Source organism: Caretta caretta, chromosome 8 (genome assembly GCF_965140235.1).
Source record: "Caretta caretta isolate rCarCar2 chromosome 8, rCarCar1.hap1, whole genome shotgun sequence".
Taxonomy (NCBI): domain Eukaryota; kingdom Metazoa; phylum Chordata; order Testudines; family Cheloniidae; genus Caretta; species Caretta caretta.
The window spans coordinates 36,959,031-36,976,002 of NC_134213.1; the positions used below are offsets into that span (position 1 = coordinate 36,959,031).

The following is a 16,972-nucleotide window of genomic DNA, read 5'->3' on the forward strand; positions in this document are numbered from 1 at the left end:
GCAGTCGACTCACCCCAGTGAAGACACTGCGGTGATTAGATCTAAGTACGTCGACTTCAGCTACGTTATTCACATAGCTGAAGTTGCATAACTTAGATCAATCCCCACCCCCACCCCGCAGTGTAGACCAGGCCTAAGTGTTTGCAAATTGATTGCTTAATTATTTGCTCCATTATCTTTAAGGTACTGACGTTAAGCTGACTGGTCTGTAATTTCCCCGGTTGTCTTTTACAGATTGGCACTATATTTGCCAGGACTAGAAAACAACGACAAATATTTCTTAGTGCCAAGATGAGCCCCCAAAATGTCGAAATGAGTGTGCGGACTTAGGCACTCCAGTCTAAAAATGAGCCCTTGTATAGTGCTAGAGAAAAGCAGATTTCCCATGGAAAAACAGCTAGCTCTCTCTGCTTTGACACTCCCTGCTCCCGTCTATACATCACCTTGCTTTCAGGAGGCTTCCCAGCATAGGACTCAATGAACAGGAGACACAAGTGAATTTGGGTTATTTTTATTTTGATTGTAACATCTGAACCAGTTCTCAAAGCGCAGGATGTAACAACATGAGGACGCTCACTGCAGCCTCTGAAATCTGACATGCATAAGAACTCAAACTTCTTCTAATGCAGGGACTTCAGGAATCTCCATGAGGGAAGAGACCCCATAAGACTTCCTTGGGATCCTGAAGACAACGTAGAGAGTATCTTGAGATAGTTTCCCCCATGTTTGTCTCCTGCACCTTTGGTGTTTGGCCTAGGCTTTGAATTTTGAATGAATCCACCCCTTTTTTTCAGTCGCAGAGGTTGGAGTAAGCGCCAGTCGAGTTTCGAATAATAGAAATGTTTGGACAGTATAGGTCAGATTCAGCGGAGCTGCACTCACCGACAGCTGGTCTGAGTTTGCCCCCATACATGTGTTTCCCTTCACCTGCTGCTTCTCAGCAAGAAGGGAGAAGGGGACATGCAGAAGTGCTGAAATCTGGTATTTGGCTCATGCTGTCCATATTTTTCCCCTTATAGTGCCACATGAAATATTCATGGACAATAGTTAGTGAGGACACATCGTTCCTTATTAAATGACCATATTAAAATTATCTGACTCCTTTTCCAGTCATCATTAAATAATATCTAAACATTTGTAACAAAGTGTTAATTATTAGACCATTATGTTACACTTTAAAAAGTGAGGGCCCGATCCTGCCATCTGAACTCATAGTAAAGCTTCCCTTGATTTCCAGACTACAGGATCAGACCCTAAATAAATACTATGTACAGTATATCTAAAATAAATATATAATTTAACATGAAAAATATCTTGTTAAATAGTTTCCCTCCCCGCCTCCATCTAATAAAGCCGCAGTCAGTCTCCGCGGAATCGAAGTCTTTCACAGTTAGTTCCTCAGCATGCGTTTGAAGGATCCAAATTCAGGTTTGGTTTTAGTTACTCTCCAGTCCCTATCAAAGCTCTAAAGCTAAGGTCCAGTTTTCCATCTTCAGCGGGAGCCCTTCAGCTGAGACTCCTCAAGGAATTCCACTGCTTATTGGAAACCATCCAGCAGGAAGTCACCTCTCCTGCCACCTTCTTCCATTCCAGCAGATCAGGTTAGCTCATTGAGATGCGTGTTTCAGTAAAGCAATTCCCTGACACAACCCCCAAAAACAGATACTCCCCTTCTACTCCCTTTGTTTTTTCAATAGGTCCAATAAACAGAGTCTTAAGTTCCTATGTCTGGCTTCTTGGTGGAGGTAGAATCGCTTCACTGCTGAATCCTGAAACACAACACAAGGCTGGGTCATTTCACATCACGGCTTGTGCTTGTGCAAGGCGACGTGCTTTAGCGGTGGGTGCAGATCCTCACAGAACACCCCGCACCGATGCCTTGATTCAGGAAAACACTTAAGCCCATACGTGGAACTTAGGAACATGCCTAGGTCAAAGGAATTCAGGCACATGCGTGAATGCTTTCCTGAATCAGAGCCAGAGTAAGTGTCCCATCCATCTGGATGTGGAGTACTCTGAGCTCCCAATGATTTCAATGCAGCCTCTCAGACCTTGAAGGATGAGAGATGCAGGTAGGTATTAACAATATGCCTCATCTTCACAGGTACTGATCACCAACAGCTCCCACTGATTCCTCTGTGAGTTGTGCCAGGATCAGACCCAACAACCTATATTTACCTTTTTGATAAAGCCTCCCCTGGAACACAACCCACTAATTAGTAAACCCTTCTACATATTAATTTACCCATCTGGGAGACATGACATTTTCCTAATTTAAAAACCTGGAAGCATGTGTGATATCAGCGTTTGGACCAGCGGAGGGGCATTTCCCCTTCCCAGCACCTGCCCACCACTGAAGTGCAGCTGCCTCTGGGGTGAAACACAGCCTCTGATTTCCAGTGCAACACTGGAAGAATACCACTACACCAGTGGCTGAGGAAGGGAGTATGGAAGAATGATGCAGTAATAAGGGAAGGACACGTGGGAGCGAAAAGGTAAGGCTTTTTTAAGGCAAGATTTAAAGAAGGGAGATGACTCAGTGGGTCAGAGGAAGGGAGAGAGGCAGGGATCCCAGAGAGACAGAGAGGAACAAGTGAATAAACAATCCTCTATTATGGAGAGGGGAAGCCATGACCAGAGGGGTGAGCAAGGGAGTTATGTGGCTCTGAGGTCAGAGAGACAGAGCAGAGGGAGCGGGTGGGTGACCCTGTGAGCAGGGGATTGGAGCAGCAGAGTGGGTTTGAAAGGGGGAAGCATAGAGGAGCATCACCCAGAGAGGGACTGGGCAGAGCAAGGCATCGTTGGTCTTTGGAAACCAGCAGGGTGATTCAGAATTGGGCTCGGCCAGGAAGCCAGAGATGGGTACAAAGCGATCCGTTCACTTTAGGCCAGTGGCAGGGCCAGGAGACCCACTGCAGAGTCACGGATTTGCTCCTCTGGGGGCAGAATCAGAGAAATGGGGTTTGTTCCCTATCGGAGCTCAGATAATAGGCACAGGCTATTGAGCTCCCAGTCTCAATCCAAGGAGGACGCATTAGTCATTGTCAGACTGCACAAGAGAACAGAACTGGCCCAGTATGACAGACGTCTGCAGAACCCATCAAGATCCATGCCCACTAGCTGCACCTGTTGCTGCCCACAGGGCCTGGCCCAGCAGGGCCGTGTGCAGTCTTGCAGATGGAAGCTGTCCCTGCCATGCCGCAATGCCCATGCCGGAGGGTTACCTTGCAGGTCCCCCGATGCCATCAGTGGTTTCCAGTGATGCCCAACTTAATTTTCTCTTCATTTTCTACATCATAAACTCCTCTTTTGTGACATCTGCAAACACAAGCAGACAGACATTCACCAGCATGCCGCTGGTTGCTCTGGTCAGGGTCACGAACCCACCCGCCGCAACAGGAGCCGCCTGGGGCCGTCACTGTTCTCATCTTGGCCATAAGATGCAGTGTCACACCTTCCATCTCAGTCCCTCCCCTGGGGAGAGACGCAAGAGGCTGGACGTCTCTGATGTCTGGAGAAAGAAAGCAACTGCTTCCCATCAGCCCACTTCTCCCCAAGCTCGTTTGACACTGCTGGATCTTCCCTTCAGAAGCCAGGGCAAAGCTGGGAACAAACCCAGCCCATGGGGAGCATCAAAAACAAACACTCAAGACAAGGACAGAGAACTGGACAGCAAGGTGGTCCCAGGCTATAAATGCCATCGGCCACTGAGCCAGGGAGACCCCTGCTCCCGTACACAGAGGGCTTGATCCCCAGGGAACACCAGCAGTGGTATCAGCGGGGGCAGTTCACCCAGGTTGGGGTCAGGGCTCTGGGTTTAGGAGCAGGCGGGTGTATCCCATGCAGTGCGACCACAGGGAGCCTCCTTCCCTCCCACCCCCGAAGTTGCGGGGCAGGTCTTGTGAATAGCGTGTGGCAGCCCACTCCCCAGTACCTGAGCATGAGCAACGCAGCAATGATGACAAGACACAGAGAGGACAGCACAACCGCTACGACGGCCAATGCTGTGGTGTGGTCATAGCTGGTGGAGGGGTTTTCCACGGGGAGAGTGAGACCGTGGCACCGCTCGCCATGGTACCCTGGCTGGCATCTAGTTTTGGGGAGAGGAAAGACAGTTCAAAAGACAGTAGTAACAGGGAACTCTAGGAGCAAAGTTTTGCCTTGGGCATTAATTAACATCAGAACTGTTCTCCAGCCCCTTCCACCCATGTGTCACAGAACATTTCCATTCCCCTCCTAGCTCTCAGGACACAGCATGGCCTCCTCCTCCCCGGTGAGACTCGGCCCAAGGCCCCGAAACTTCGCTCAGTGCTTCGATCCTTCAGGCCTGGCATCACCATTGCTGGCCTTAGCTGCACCCTCTCCAGGGCAGTCATCTCCCCCCAGGGACCGGGCCAGTGTCCCTGACAGGTCCCTGTATCGCCTATTGCTCTCTACTGTCCTTCCCACATCCAGTACAGCCCAGCACCCTGCCCAACCTTTTGGCATTGCTGCTGTGCACTGGGCTGGCATTTCCCAAAGTGAATCACAGTGGGTACTGGCCCAAGCATCAGGATGGGACTCTCTAGCCTGCCTGGATCCCCAGCAGGATGGATTCAAGCCTTCAGCATGAATATATTGGGCTCCATGCAGCTTGTCACATGGGGGTCTTCCCCATAAGACTGTTGAATCCAAGGGTCTGTGGAGACATTAGCAATCCCACAACATTTTCAGGGACCTTGCTCCAAAGTGCCCTGCTGACTTGCAGCGTGCTGTGATCCCTTTGGCTACCTCGCTCCTCCCCAGAGCTGGCCGTATTTCACGGGTGAGTAGAACACTGAATTCATTCAGTGCTATGTGAAAAAAAAAAAGCATCAGAACAGCTGCCCCGTGCATGATGGGCTCCCAGCTCCATCCAGTTCTGTTTGTCTGACCTGAACCGTCCAAGGTCACCTAAACCCTCCAGATCCTGTCACATGCCTTCCAGTGCTCAGAAGCGGGTGAGAGGGCGTGAGATTAGTGGGGAGGCAGGCTGAAGGGATGGGACCAGGGGCATCACTCCACCCTGACCATCAGGGTCAGAGTTTTGTCATTGGGACACGCTTGAGTCATCCCAGCTCCCATTAGATACAGGCTGAGAGGAGGCCATTAAAATATGAGCTCAACTAAGTATCTCCCACTGCACAGAGATCCTTGAATTCTATTAGCACGTCAGGGACTTAGAGTTCAGCACTAGGACAAACCTCTTCAGCTCCCATTTTCAGAGCCCGGAAGTCCCATTTAAGGAAGCCAAGGACAGGTCTGACCTCGCGCTTGCTAACGGAGATGAAAGAGGTTTGAATGCCTCCTCTGGGGATATTTCTCACAGACGCACTTCTCAAACGGGAGCAAATGAACACTTGTGACACATGAGCCACCCACCTCTCCTCTGCCCAGGTAATTATTCATGTAACAGAAATAAAATCTGCATCAGAGCCAGGAGGCTAATTACCCAAACACCCCTTGCAGTGAGTCAAAGGAGAATCACGTAAACAGCCTAATATACACACACACACACCCATAGCCCGGACCCTTGCCAAGGCCCAATCAGAGAGGGATGAGCTTCTCGTCAAACATGTGGACACATGCCAGACATCCAGATCAAGTGTCCCATGTTTAGATTGAGCGCCATTAAATCCAGCACATGCCATGTGTCAATGTCATCTTCAGCCTCCAATGCTCCCATTACACCAAGGGCAAAGAACCACAGGAGCTGAGGGGCCAGAAGATCTCCAGCAAACCCCAAGCCCTGTCCAGAAAAAAGTGCTGCCAGTGCCCTCAGCTAACACCATAGTGTGCTACATCGACATGTTCTCCCAACCACCACAGCAGGCAAAGGTCGCAATGAAACTCAAAGCAGCAGCCCTGGATCTGCTGAAGATGCTAGCTGAGCAGAGCAGGGCTGGAATGCTCACAACCCCTCAGCTTTCTCAGCGGGTGGCTACTGGATACCAGCCATTGCAGCTGAGAACCTCGGACTCCTTTAGATCTTGTTAAAGGCCAGAGCAGTGGCCCCAGCAGAGCCTCTGCTCTCGTCAGGGAGGAGGGGAACTAAGGCAGAAGAGTGCTGCTAGGGAAACTAGCTCATGGGAATGGGGCCTTCTGAACAGCGGTGTCTGCCTCCAGATGCTGAGGTCTGGATGGGTGAGCCTTAATCCAGCTCTGGCCTTGCCCTCCAAACACTTTCTTTCATTGCTGCCCCAAAGGCCTTGTCCCCACAGGAAGCAGTTCAGTCAGGTGCCTGACTGTCTGGAGAGTCCGTCCCCTCAAGCGCCTGCTGCGCTCCTGCAAGAGGTGTCATCGACCTCTGCAGCAGCCCAGATAGTGAGCTGCTTAGGACCCTGACAGCAGAGACTGCTCTGCTGGCGGCTGCTGCGAGCATCATGTTTCAGGAGCCAGCTGCTCAGGCTGCTAGGAATTCCCTCAGCTGCAGCTTCAGGGCAGAAAACATTCAGAGGCTCCCAGAGCAGCACTCACTGATCTCCGCAACACCACGCTGCCCCACATTTCCAATGCCAGAAGGTTGCACACAACGAGCCAAGGCTCTGCGATCTTCAGCAAGTTCGGTGGACAGGCAGCGGTAGCTCAGGGGACAGGTTAAAGAGCACCACCAGATCAGTGCTCTGGGGAGTCTGACAAGAAATGAACTGCGAGGTTCAGGCCAGTGTCAACATTGCAACAAACTCTCACTAGCTTCAGCTTCCCCTACCTGTGCAGTGGGCATGGGTGACTGATACTTCCCTACTTCCTGAGGGTGATGGCAGAGGGAGTCCATTCATGTCTGAAAGAACTTTGAGCTCCTCAGAGGAAAGCACCCAGGAGAGGCAGAGAATGATTAATTAACAGTAGTCCAGCCCAGGGAAGCAGCTCCAACACGGGGGTAAACAGAGGAATGGCTCACAATGTAAAAGTTTTAACATGTTCCTGGCAGGCTGCCATGCACGGTGCCCTCAAAGCTGTTGTCTCCAACCCTGGCTGCTTGGAGCTTAGACTATCTCTGTCCCAACACCATATTATCCTTCTGCTCGCACTACTGCACTGGTGCAACAGACAGGACTGTCACATTTGAAGAGGTGGATGAAGAGATTTACTTTCCCTTTCCAGCCCCCAAGCCCCAAACTGCTGCAGAAGAAGACCAGAGCCCTGCACTAGATGGTCTAGGACAAGAAGGCCTTGAAGGGAGCTCCTCAGAAAGAGACCTCAGTGCTGGAGAAGACCATCTACCTCATCTGCATGGTGAGACAGTGCCAGACAAGCAGAAGTGCACATAAAACTCTAATGCGGAGGGAGAACTTGCTTGCAGCACTCACAACAAATACATCAGCTTAACAAAGAGAATCCTAGAAATCAGAGATGGAAGAATCCAGTCACATCTAGCCTCAGCTCCCGCTAGCCACTGTAAAAACCTTCCCTGCAAGGTGTTCTCCAGGGCTTTTTTCTTCAGCTTCCACTGTTTCCCTTTGAGAAACTATTCCATGGCCTAGTGGGTCTCACTGGTACATGGTGTGTATGCCTAATGCTGAATGAAAGCATTTTTCAGTCTTTTCCTTTGAAGACATCAAGAGTAGGTTCTTGGTGTGGGAAGAATACTCAGTCACTCTGCCAATGTCAGAGTCTCCCAGGGCTAAGTGGATCCTTCCAGCTTCCCCGTTCTCCGTGACTCTTCCTCTATCCCCTCCCTACCCATCACCAGAGCTGCTACCTGCACAATACACCATGGGACACATTAATTAGATGGGCCCTTGGAAATAGGAACAGCCATGTTCAAGAGCAGCCACTGAGTTCAGGTGCCTTTGTTGCTGGGTGCCCAGCTTGAGACGCCTATGGTTAGATTTTCAGGAGAGCTCAGCTCCCTGCTCCCAGGGCCTGATCTTTAGAGGAGCAGAAGATCTCAGCTCCAACTGACCTGAGCTGGAGTTGGGGGGATCCAGCACTCCTGAAACACAGGCTACAGGCACCTGAGTCTGGGTTCCTAAAGTCAGCGCCCATTTCTGAAAGTGTGACTGCAAAGGGCTACCAAGTGCCCTGCAATAGACAAACACGCCACAAAAGGAAGTTGTGTCGTACTGACTTCCTGAAGGCTAAACTCCGTGCTCCCTCAGGGCCCACGGAGATTCACGTGGCATCCCTGGTATCAGACACTGGGGAATTTAATGGAAGGCCGACATGTGCAATAGAGGGACACACATCTGGACCTGTGTCTTTACCAAGACCCAACGGAGTCCAGGGTTGAGCACAGTGTGCTAAAGCGATGCAAAAACTCAAGCAGCATGTGACAACAGAATAGTATCCTCACAGAGTGAGAGTATGTGGAGCCCTGCAAATCCGCGGATGTATTGTTCACCATGTTTGTGGACCGCGGATTGGATGTGGATCCAAATTTTGTATCTGCACAGGGCTCTAAGAGTATGCACTAAAAATATCTCCTACACTCTTCCTGTGTGTGGTTTAGAGAATTCAAGGAACAATGACTAAGGTTTCCCTAGGACAGAGATATGCTGATAACTTACATGCAGGATGGAGCTTTCAGCTCTCTGATGTATTTGCATTCTCCATGAATACAGAAGTCCTTGTACTTTCGCAGACATGGGTCTCTCTTCTTCCCCTTGCCTTTGCCCTTCCTCCTTTTCTTCCCATTCCCTTCTTTTTTTGAAGTAACCAGACCTTCTGGCTTGGACAAGAAGGCAACTGGAAGACAATTTTAAAAGAAGAACAGAAGTCAACTCAACTGTATCCAGCACAGCATTTTTTCAGGCATCTGCCTCAGCTCTAGCATCACTGACAAACTATCTGCCCCCAGCCAGAGGTTTCACCATTTTTGCAGATTTCAACAAATATCAGAGCATTTCTGATTCATAAAGATGCTAAAGAAAAGAAAGGAACAAGTTAGTGGAGATTCAGAGAGAAAAACAGCACAGTACATATCTCACATCTTATTATTATATACACTGGTTTCCACTGACCACAGAAGATTAGGCATTGAGTCTTTATCTACCCTTTATTTCTCTGATTAGTCTGGTCTTTTGTAAGAGACTATTCATAGTCCTAATCAGGCTGATTTTCCCATGGTTACAATGATGGCTTGCACAAAGGACACATGCAGTATTACAGGGCACTGGCAGGTCAGTTCAGGCCCCAAATTTAGGTTTTCTGAAAACAAGCTGATGTAAACAGACACAGTCCCATGAAATCTGCCGTTTTTGAATTTCAGTGGAAACAATTTTGAAAGTCAAACAATGCCTCCCCAACCTGTGCTTGCAAATTACTCTGACGACAGCTACAGCACACCAGGCCATCCTGATGCTGAGCACCATGAATTCTGAGGGACCTCAGTGGGAGCATACAGCGTGCCTCATTGGCTTAGGAACAAAAGCAGGAATGAAGGGATGGGAACCTTGTAAGAGTTCTTCAGGTTTCCCTCTCTATGGTGGTGTCAGTGACATAGCTAAGGAATCATCACCTTGTGTCATTACCACTCTGCATCCAAACATCACACTGCAAAATGATGTCAGCTTTCAAGCCTTGAAAGCGGATATGTCATAAGCTACTGTGTCTCTTTTCCCCCCCACCCGCACAAGGCCTGGAGGAAGTGGTATTCCTCACCGAAACTGGGACAGCCCCAGACAACGTCACACATGTGGCAACCATGAGTCAACAGTGTGATGCAGTCACAAAAAAGACTAACATCATTTTGGAGTGTATTAACAGGTATGTTGTATGTAAGAAAAGGGAGGGAACTGTCCCCCTCTACACAGTACTGGTGAGGCCTCAGCTGGAGTACTGTGTCTAGTTCTGGACATCACACTTTAGGAGAGATGTGGACAAATTGGAGAGAGTTCAGAGGACAGCAACAAAAATGAGACAAGGTTTAGAAAACCTGACCCGTGAGGAAAGGTTAAAGAAACTGGGCCTGTTTAGTGTTGAGAAAAGAAGACTAAGGGGGGCCCTGATAATAGTCTTCAGATATGTTCAGGGCTGCTCTGAAGAAGACTGGGATCAATGGTTCTCCATGTTCACTGAAGATAGGACAAGTAGTAATGGGCTTAATCTGCAGCAAGGGAGATTCAGGTTAGATATTAGGAAAAGTTTTCTAATTCTAAGGATAGTGACGCTTTGGAACAGGTTACCAAGAGACGTTGTGGAATCCCCATTGCTGGAGATTTTTAAGAAGAGACTGGGCAAACACTGGTCAGGATGGTCTAGGTTTTCTTGGTCCTGACTCAGCACAAGGGTTGGGCTAGATGACCTCCCGAGGTCCCCACCAGCCCCACATTTCTATGATTAAGGGCTATGTTCCAACACCCTCCCTCACTTGGAGTAAGGCCTGAATTCTTCAGCACCCCTTGGTGGGCAGCAGAATCTGACCTCCAAGTACTACACAGTGTGGGGGGCCTGGCAGTACCGGCAGGTTCAGACTCCACCAGGGCCAGAGAAATAGAAGAAGGAGCCACCTGGGGTACTGTAGGAGCTTTGCAAGTTCTCATTTCACGAAGAACCACAGAGACCACAAAACTCACAGGAACTGTGTGTGTCCGATGGGAGCCCTGCTGGTTTATCTCCCTGCCACAGACGCTGTGACCTGCAGGGCAGAGGGTTGCTATCACAGGGAAAGGGGAAGGACACTCAAAACTGCACCGTGGTGCTTTCACTTCTCCCTGCTTGCCTCCCAGGCCCTTGTGCCTCTATCCCGTTCTCAGCAGATCAGAGATCAAGAAAATTCTGCAGGTGCAGGACAGAATCATTTGAGGGAAGCCATCTCTCAAGTCTGTCATTCCACTCTGGCCAGCAGCTGGCTGACAGGCACAAGAAGTAGGAAGGGTGTGGGGTAAGCCGAGAGCAGAAAATGATGGCACAGACCCCTGCATGCAGAGAGCATGTTCCAGACTGATCAGTGCCTCAAGAGAGCTCAGGGACATCTCCCTTCCACTGGGTACAGCTGACACAGCAGCTAGAGGCATCAGGACAGATGGGGTTTGAAGGAGGGGCTCCCAGGCCAGAGAAGAACCGATGACCACCTTGAGCAGTGTGTCTCAACCCATCCACACTGGCCACCCTCATCAAATATTTTCACAATCCACTTACTTTGCTATAAAGCAAGGGTGGCAATGATCAACCTATGTGATTCATTTGTGTGTGTACTTTGAGAGGCTGACAGAGAACACTTATCGCAGAGGGCAAGGGTGTGAGGGGGAGCCAGATCTTCTCTGCTTTAGACTTTAATAACATTTCACCTTTGCAATCACTCTGACTGCTCTCCATGACCCTCCCCCCAAAGGGTGCAACCCCCCTGAATGAGAAATGCTGCCCTAGAGAGTGTGGGGGAGGTGAGAACTGGTGACTACCACTCCCTGAAGTACTAGGGTCACATCCAAATATCCCACTCCCAACTGATCCTCTTCTCAGAGCTGAGACATTGGAGGCCTATCAGCTCACCCACACTAGTGCGAGACACCTCTCTCCCTTCCAAATGCTCACTGCTTGCATTCAGAAAGAAGAAATGCGCACACCCCAAGAGGAGCAGAGAGATGTGGAGAAATGGAGAGGAGAGGGCAGCCCAGGGAGTGTGGGTGTGAGGTGGGGAGAACTGTGACAGCTAGTGACGGGCAGAGACAGGAAAGGAGGAAAGTTTATGGTGAGAACAGACAGGGAGAGAGGATGAGTCTCCGCAGACTCCACCCCTGTGGTGCAATAGATCAGCCTGGTTTTGCAAAGCTGATGGGCACACATCACAGATGGAGAGGAACCAGCCTGGAGAGGGAACAAAAAAAGAGGAAAAGCCACAGAGCGTAACAGGCAGACGGTGTGCGTGCGTGCAATCTGAGTGACGTCAGTGGAGTTGCATTGGTAACGCCAGGTCTGAATTTGTCCCTGTGTCAAATCCTGGTCACGACCAAGCTAATGCCCCCACTCCTGCGGTATTCAATGGGACCAGCACTTCACCTAAAGAACGTCAGAGAAACCAAACATAAATGGACAGGCACAGCGGGGTGAAGGTGGACTCAGATGCCTGCAGCTCAGTGACTAACCCCTGGTTGGTATGAGGAGTATCAGTGTGTGGGCAGTGGGGTGTGACTCATGGGTGGTGACCACTCCAGACAGGGATGGCATGCAATCTCAACTGGATGGATCCACACGGGAGTGTCCCAGATGATATAATACAGAGAGCTCAACCTTTCTGTAGGCTTTTGGGAACCATCCTATAGAAGCAAATAGGGAATCCCATATATTTTATAGATTTCTACATGGGGTGCAAAACACCCATGGAACGGATCTCCTTCTCTATTGAATGACATGAGGTTTTAAAGCCATTTCCACAGAGCCCTCTCAGTGCCCTCACTAATCTAGACTGGATATTTTCCTAAAAGGCCTGTGGCTGATTGTAATGGCCCCTTCTGGCCTAGGAATCTATGAATCTATTCCATTCTATAGGACTTTCCCACCAGAGAGAGAACATTACTTCAACAACTGAACAGTTACAGGACCCCTTAGCTACCAAGTCTCCCTCTCCTCCTGCTCTGGAGAGGGCTGTGCATTAAACATGCCGTCAATGACTGCACATGGCAAAGAACTGAGTGCTGGATCTGGGAAGAGTCCCCAGGGATTAGGGGTAATGGGGATGCAGCACTGGGTATTTGAGTGTTACAGGGAATGCAGCACTGGGTCTTGGCAGGGGCACTAAGGACTCCAGGGTAACAGAGAAGGCAAAGAGCACAGACAAGGAACTACTAAAAACAACTGAACGGACACAAAGCAAATAAGGCAGGAATTTCCGTGGGAACATTCTGGCCTGGCTTCCCCTCCCCCATTGGATTCCTGCTGTCAGGGCTTTGCACACATCAGTCAACGACAGAACTGCCCCCTCAGCTCTGGGGCTTACCTCACTCCTGGCCTCTCCCACGGACACTCCTTGCCTTTCAGCACCCAAGAGGAACTCTCCCCAGAGTCAACCCCACTCTAGCTACAAAAGTTTCTCCCTATCCACCCGGCCTAGGCAATCACACCATGCTCCTCACCCCACAAGCAGCCCCAGGGACAACCTCCCAAGCCAGGCCAACATGTAAGCACCCCCTTAATGCCATGCCAGCTCAGCAAAGCAGGTGGTTAGCTTTAAGCGTGTTCCTTGGAAGCTAATGGGACATGCCTAAAGTTAAGCACCTGCTTATGTATTTTGCTGCATTTGACTCACGCCCTCTCCTTCCCCCTCTAGCCATGGTATCACACAGAAAATGCGACCTGTGACATTCCCCTGAGCAGGGAAAAGGTCCCCTGGCACCAGGTCACTTCCTCCCTTACCGAGGAAATCCCAGCGCTGCCAGAGCTAAATCGATTTCCCTTCAGCAGCCCGCTGTGCTTGTTCCTGAGCTGGGCTCCCAGCTTCTCACCGTGGATCCGAGCACCCAGCCACTGGGCAGCCCCGGATCGGGACCCGCGGGCTGCCCGCCCCCGCTTCCCACCACTGCAGGGGAGGCCACCTGGCGCTGCCCGCGGCCGGCGAGCCCCGCACACACGCACCTCTCGGGAGCTCCAGGAAATAATCCCCCGACGAGAACCCGCCGCCGTCCGGATCGCGCTCCTCCTCCAGCCCGCTCCCGAGCAGCCGCGCGACGGACCGGCCGCCGCTCGCCTCGTGGAAGCCCGGGCCCCGCAGCACTTCCAGCCCGGCTCCGGGCGCCGCCGCTGAACACCCTGCGGGACAGAGAGTGGCGTTCCTGAGAGGACAGCGCCGGACACCGCACCGCACCGCAGCTGCCCGGCGCTCGCCATAGGCAGCCCCGGGGCTGGGTACTGTATTTATAGTCACAGCCCCGGGCCAGGCCGCCCCCCGGGTGACCGAAGGTGCCACGCCCGCGGCAGCGTCCGCACCCCGGCAGGGCACCGGCCGCAGCGCCAGGCCGGGGGCTGGGAACGGCACAGCCGTGCCCAGCTGGCGGGAGCGGAGCGCTCGGGACGGGCTCCTGTAGGGAGGCCAAGGCGAGGGGCTCCCCCGCCAGAGGGAGCCCGGCCCCGGCCCGTTATGCAAGCGCGGCCTCCAGCACCTGGACACTGGGCGCGTGGACAGGGGGTCCGGGCTGCCCGGCGGGCTCGGCCGCGGCGCCAGCGCACGGGCCATTCGGGAGAGGGGCCCGGGCAAGGAACAAACTTTGCCCGCAGCCGCCGCTCGGGCTCCCGTGCCGGACGGCGCCGGGCGCCGCTCTCCCCGCTCCTCACCTGCAGCCAGAAGGACGCTGACAGCCACGAGCAGCCGCTTCATGTCTCTCCCTGCCCGGCGCGTGGCTCCCCCACTGGCTGCTCCCACCCGCTGGCCGTGCCCGCGGCGCTCTGGGCTCGGCTCTGCGATCGCCCCGCTACCTCCCACGGCACCCGCCTCGCTGCGCCGCCTCGCGTTAGACACCGCTGGGCTCCCTCAGTCCTGCCAGACGGCTTGCTCTGCCCGACCTTCCCGGCTCACATGTGCCCAGCTCGCAGCAGGAGCCCTCTCTCTCTCCAGCCCCAGTCTGTCCCAGCACCAGGGATAGAGGGTGGGGCCATGCTGTTGTGTACGCCACGCCCGCTGAGGGCGGGGGATGGCGTGAGTGTTCCGGGGACTGAGTGGGAGGGGGATTCCCTCTGTCAAATTGGTGCTGGGTGACTCAGGTCCCCTTACTTTGGGGGTGAGACCGCCAGGTTTCTTGGGGGTGGGGCAATCTGCAAGTCAATTGTAAAAGTTTAATTAGGTAGGCCAAAAAAGAATTTGTAGCGCAACTAGTAAAAGACTCAAAAACTCACCCCCCCAAAAAAAACTTTTTAAGTGCGGCAGAAGCAAGAAGCCTGCCAAGCAATCAGTGGGCCACTGGAGATCTGGGTGCTAAAGGAACACTCAAGAAAATGTAATTGCAGAGAAACTAAATTAATTCTTTGCATGGGTCTTCACTGCAGAGGATGTGAGGGAGCTTCTCACAGCTGAGCCATTCTTTTTTGGTGACAAATCTGAGGAATGGTCCCAGACTGAGGTGACAATAGAGGAGAGTTTGGAACAAATTGATGAATAGCGATTGGTTAACAGGACCAGCTGCTATTCTGAAAGAACTCAAATATAAAATTGCTGAAATACTAACTGTGGTAATGTACCAGATGACTGAAGGATATCTAATGTGACACCAAAGTTTTAAAAAGGCATCAGAAGCAATCCTAGCAATTACAGGCTGGTAAACCTAACTTCAGAACCAGGCAAATTGGTTGAAACTATAGTAAAGAACAGAATTATCAGACACATAGATGAACACTCTACATTGGGGAAGAGTCGACTCAGTTTTTGTAAAGAGAAATCATGCCTCACCAAGCTATTAGAATTTTTTGAGTGGCCCAACAAACATGTGGACAAGGATGAGCCAATGGATATAGTGTACATGGACTTTCAGATAGCCTTTGACAAGATTCCCCATAATAGGCTCTTAAGCGGAGTAAGCATTCATGGGATAAGAGGGACGGTCTTCTCATGGATCAGTAACTGGTTAAACGTCAGGAAACAAAGGTTTGGAATAAATCGTCAGTTTTCATAATGGGAGAGAGGTAAATAGTGGTGTCCACCAGTGATCTATACAGGGACTGGTGCTGTTCAACTTAGTCATACATGATTTTGAAAAAAGGGTAAACAATGAGGTGGCAAAATTTGCAGACAATACAAAATTACGGAGGATAGTTAGGTACAAAGCAGAGTGCAAAGAGCTAAAAGCGAATCTCACAAAACTGGGTGACAGGGCAACAAAATGGCAGATGAAATAGTGTTGATAAATGCAAAGTAATGCACATTGGGAAACATAATCCCAACTATACATACAAAATGATGGGATCTAAATTAGCTGTTACCACTCAAGAAAGAGATCTTGGAGTCATTGTGGATAGTTCTCTGAAAACATCCGCTCAATGTGTAGCAGCTGTCTAAAAAGCTAATCGAATGTTAGGAACCATTAGGAAAGGGTTAGATAATAAGACAGAAAATAGCATAAAAGCACTCTATAAATCCATAGTACACCCACACCTTGAATACTGCATGCAGTTCTGGTTGCCCCATTTCCAAAAAATATATTGGAATTGGAAAAGATACAGAGAAGGGCAACAAAAGTGATGGGAGTATGAAACAGCTTCCATATGAGGAGAGATTAAAAAGACTGGCACTATTCAGCCTAGAAAAGAGATGACTAGAGGGGATATGATAGAAGTCTATAAAATCATGACTGGTTGGAGAAAGTGAATAAGGAAGTGTCATTTACTCCTTCACATAACACAAGAACTAGGGGGCACCCAATGAAATTAATAGGTGGTAGGATTAAAACAAACATAAGGAAATACTTCACACAACGCACAGTCAATCTGTTAGTCTTTAAAGTGCCACCGGCCTCCTTGTTGTTTTTGTGGATACAGACTAACACGGCTATCCCTTGATACAGTCAATCTGTGGAACTTGTTGCCAGGGGATGTTGTGAAGGCCAAAAGTAAAACTGGGTTCAGAAACGAATTGGGTAAGTTCATGGGGAATACATCCATCAGTGGCTATTAGCCAAGATGATCACTGATGCCACCCAATGCTCTAGGTGCCACTAAACCTCTGACTGCTGGGACTGGACATTGGCCAGTATCAGAAGACAGGATACTGGGCTAGATGGACCATTGGTCTGACCCAGTATGGCCTTTCTTATGTGTGCTGATGGCAGCCACTCCTTCCACCTTTCCTCCCCAGTGTGGGGAACCCAGCTGCTCCCTCTTCCCCTTGGGGTTTGCACTTCCTGTGAGGAGCAGGGCCTCCCACACTGTTGTCTTCTCAGGGACTGGGGGAGGTTACAGAAGAGCTCAGGGTCCACCCCGCTGGGTGCTTTTCTCCACATTCCAAGTGCTTTTCTCCACATTCCTCATCTGCTCTTTGGAGCTGGCGCTGTGCCAGAGATCCATGCTTCACCAGGCCAAGCGGGCCCAGCTG

General features: G+C 50.8%; 1 protein-coding gene across 1 annotated transcript; it reads right to left on the minus strand.

The window, feature by feature from the left end:
* Positions 1-495: 495 nt before the first annotated feature.
* On the minus strand, positions 496-14,514 carry HBEGF (heparin binding EGF like growth factor). The gene is made up of 6 exons (XM_048861868.2): positions 14,227-14,514; positions 13,531-13,704; positions 8,529-8,706; positions 3,935-4,090; positions 3,225-3,318; positions 496-1,769 (listed from the first exon to the last, which is right to left on the minus strand). The coding sequence occupies exons 1-5, from the start codon at positions 14,267-14,269 to the stop codon at positions 3,246-3,248; spliced, it is 624 nt and encodes a 207-aa protein (XP_048717825.2). The 5' UTR covers positions 14,270-14,514; the 3' UTR covers positions 496-1,769; positions 3,225-3,245.
* Between the last annotated feature and the right edge of the window lie 2,458 nt (positions 14,515-16,972).

Bases quoted from the DNA above. Each gene is read 5' to 3' on its own strand.
- HBEGF (XM_048861868.2), bottom strand. From the start codon at position 14,269: ATGAAGCGGCTGCTCGTGGCTGTCAGCGTCCTTCTGGCTGCAG. The intron at 8,707-13,530 runs GTGCGTGTGTGC...ATTGTCTTCCAG, and splicing joins TTTCCTGGAGCTCCCGAGAG to TTGCCTTCTTGTCCAAGCCA. The intron at 3,319-3,934 runs GTACTGGGGAGT...TTGTGTTTGCAG, and splicing joins GCTGCGTTGCTCATGCTCAG to ATGTCACAAAAGAGGAGTTT.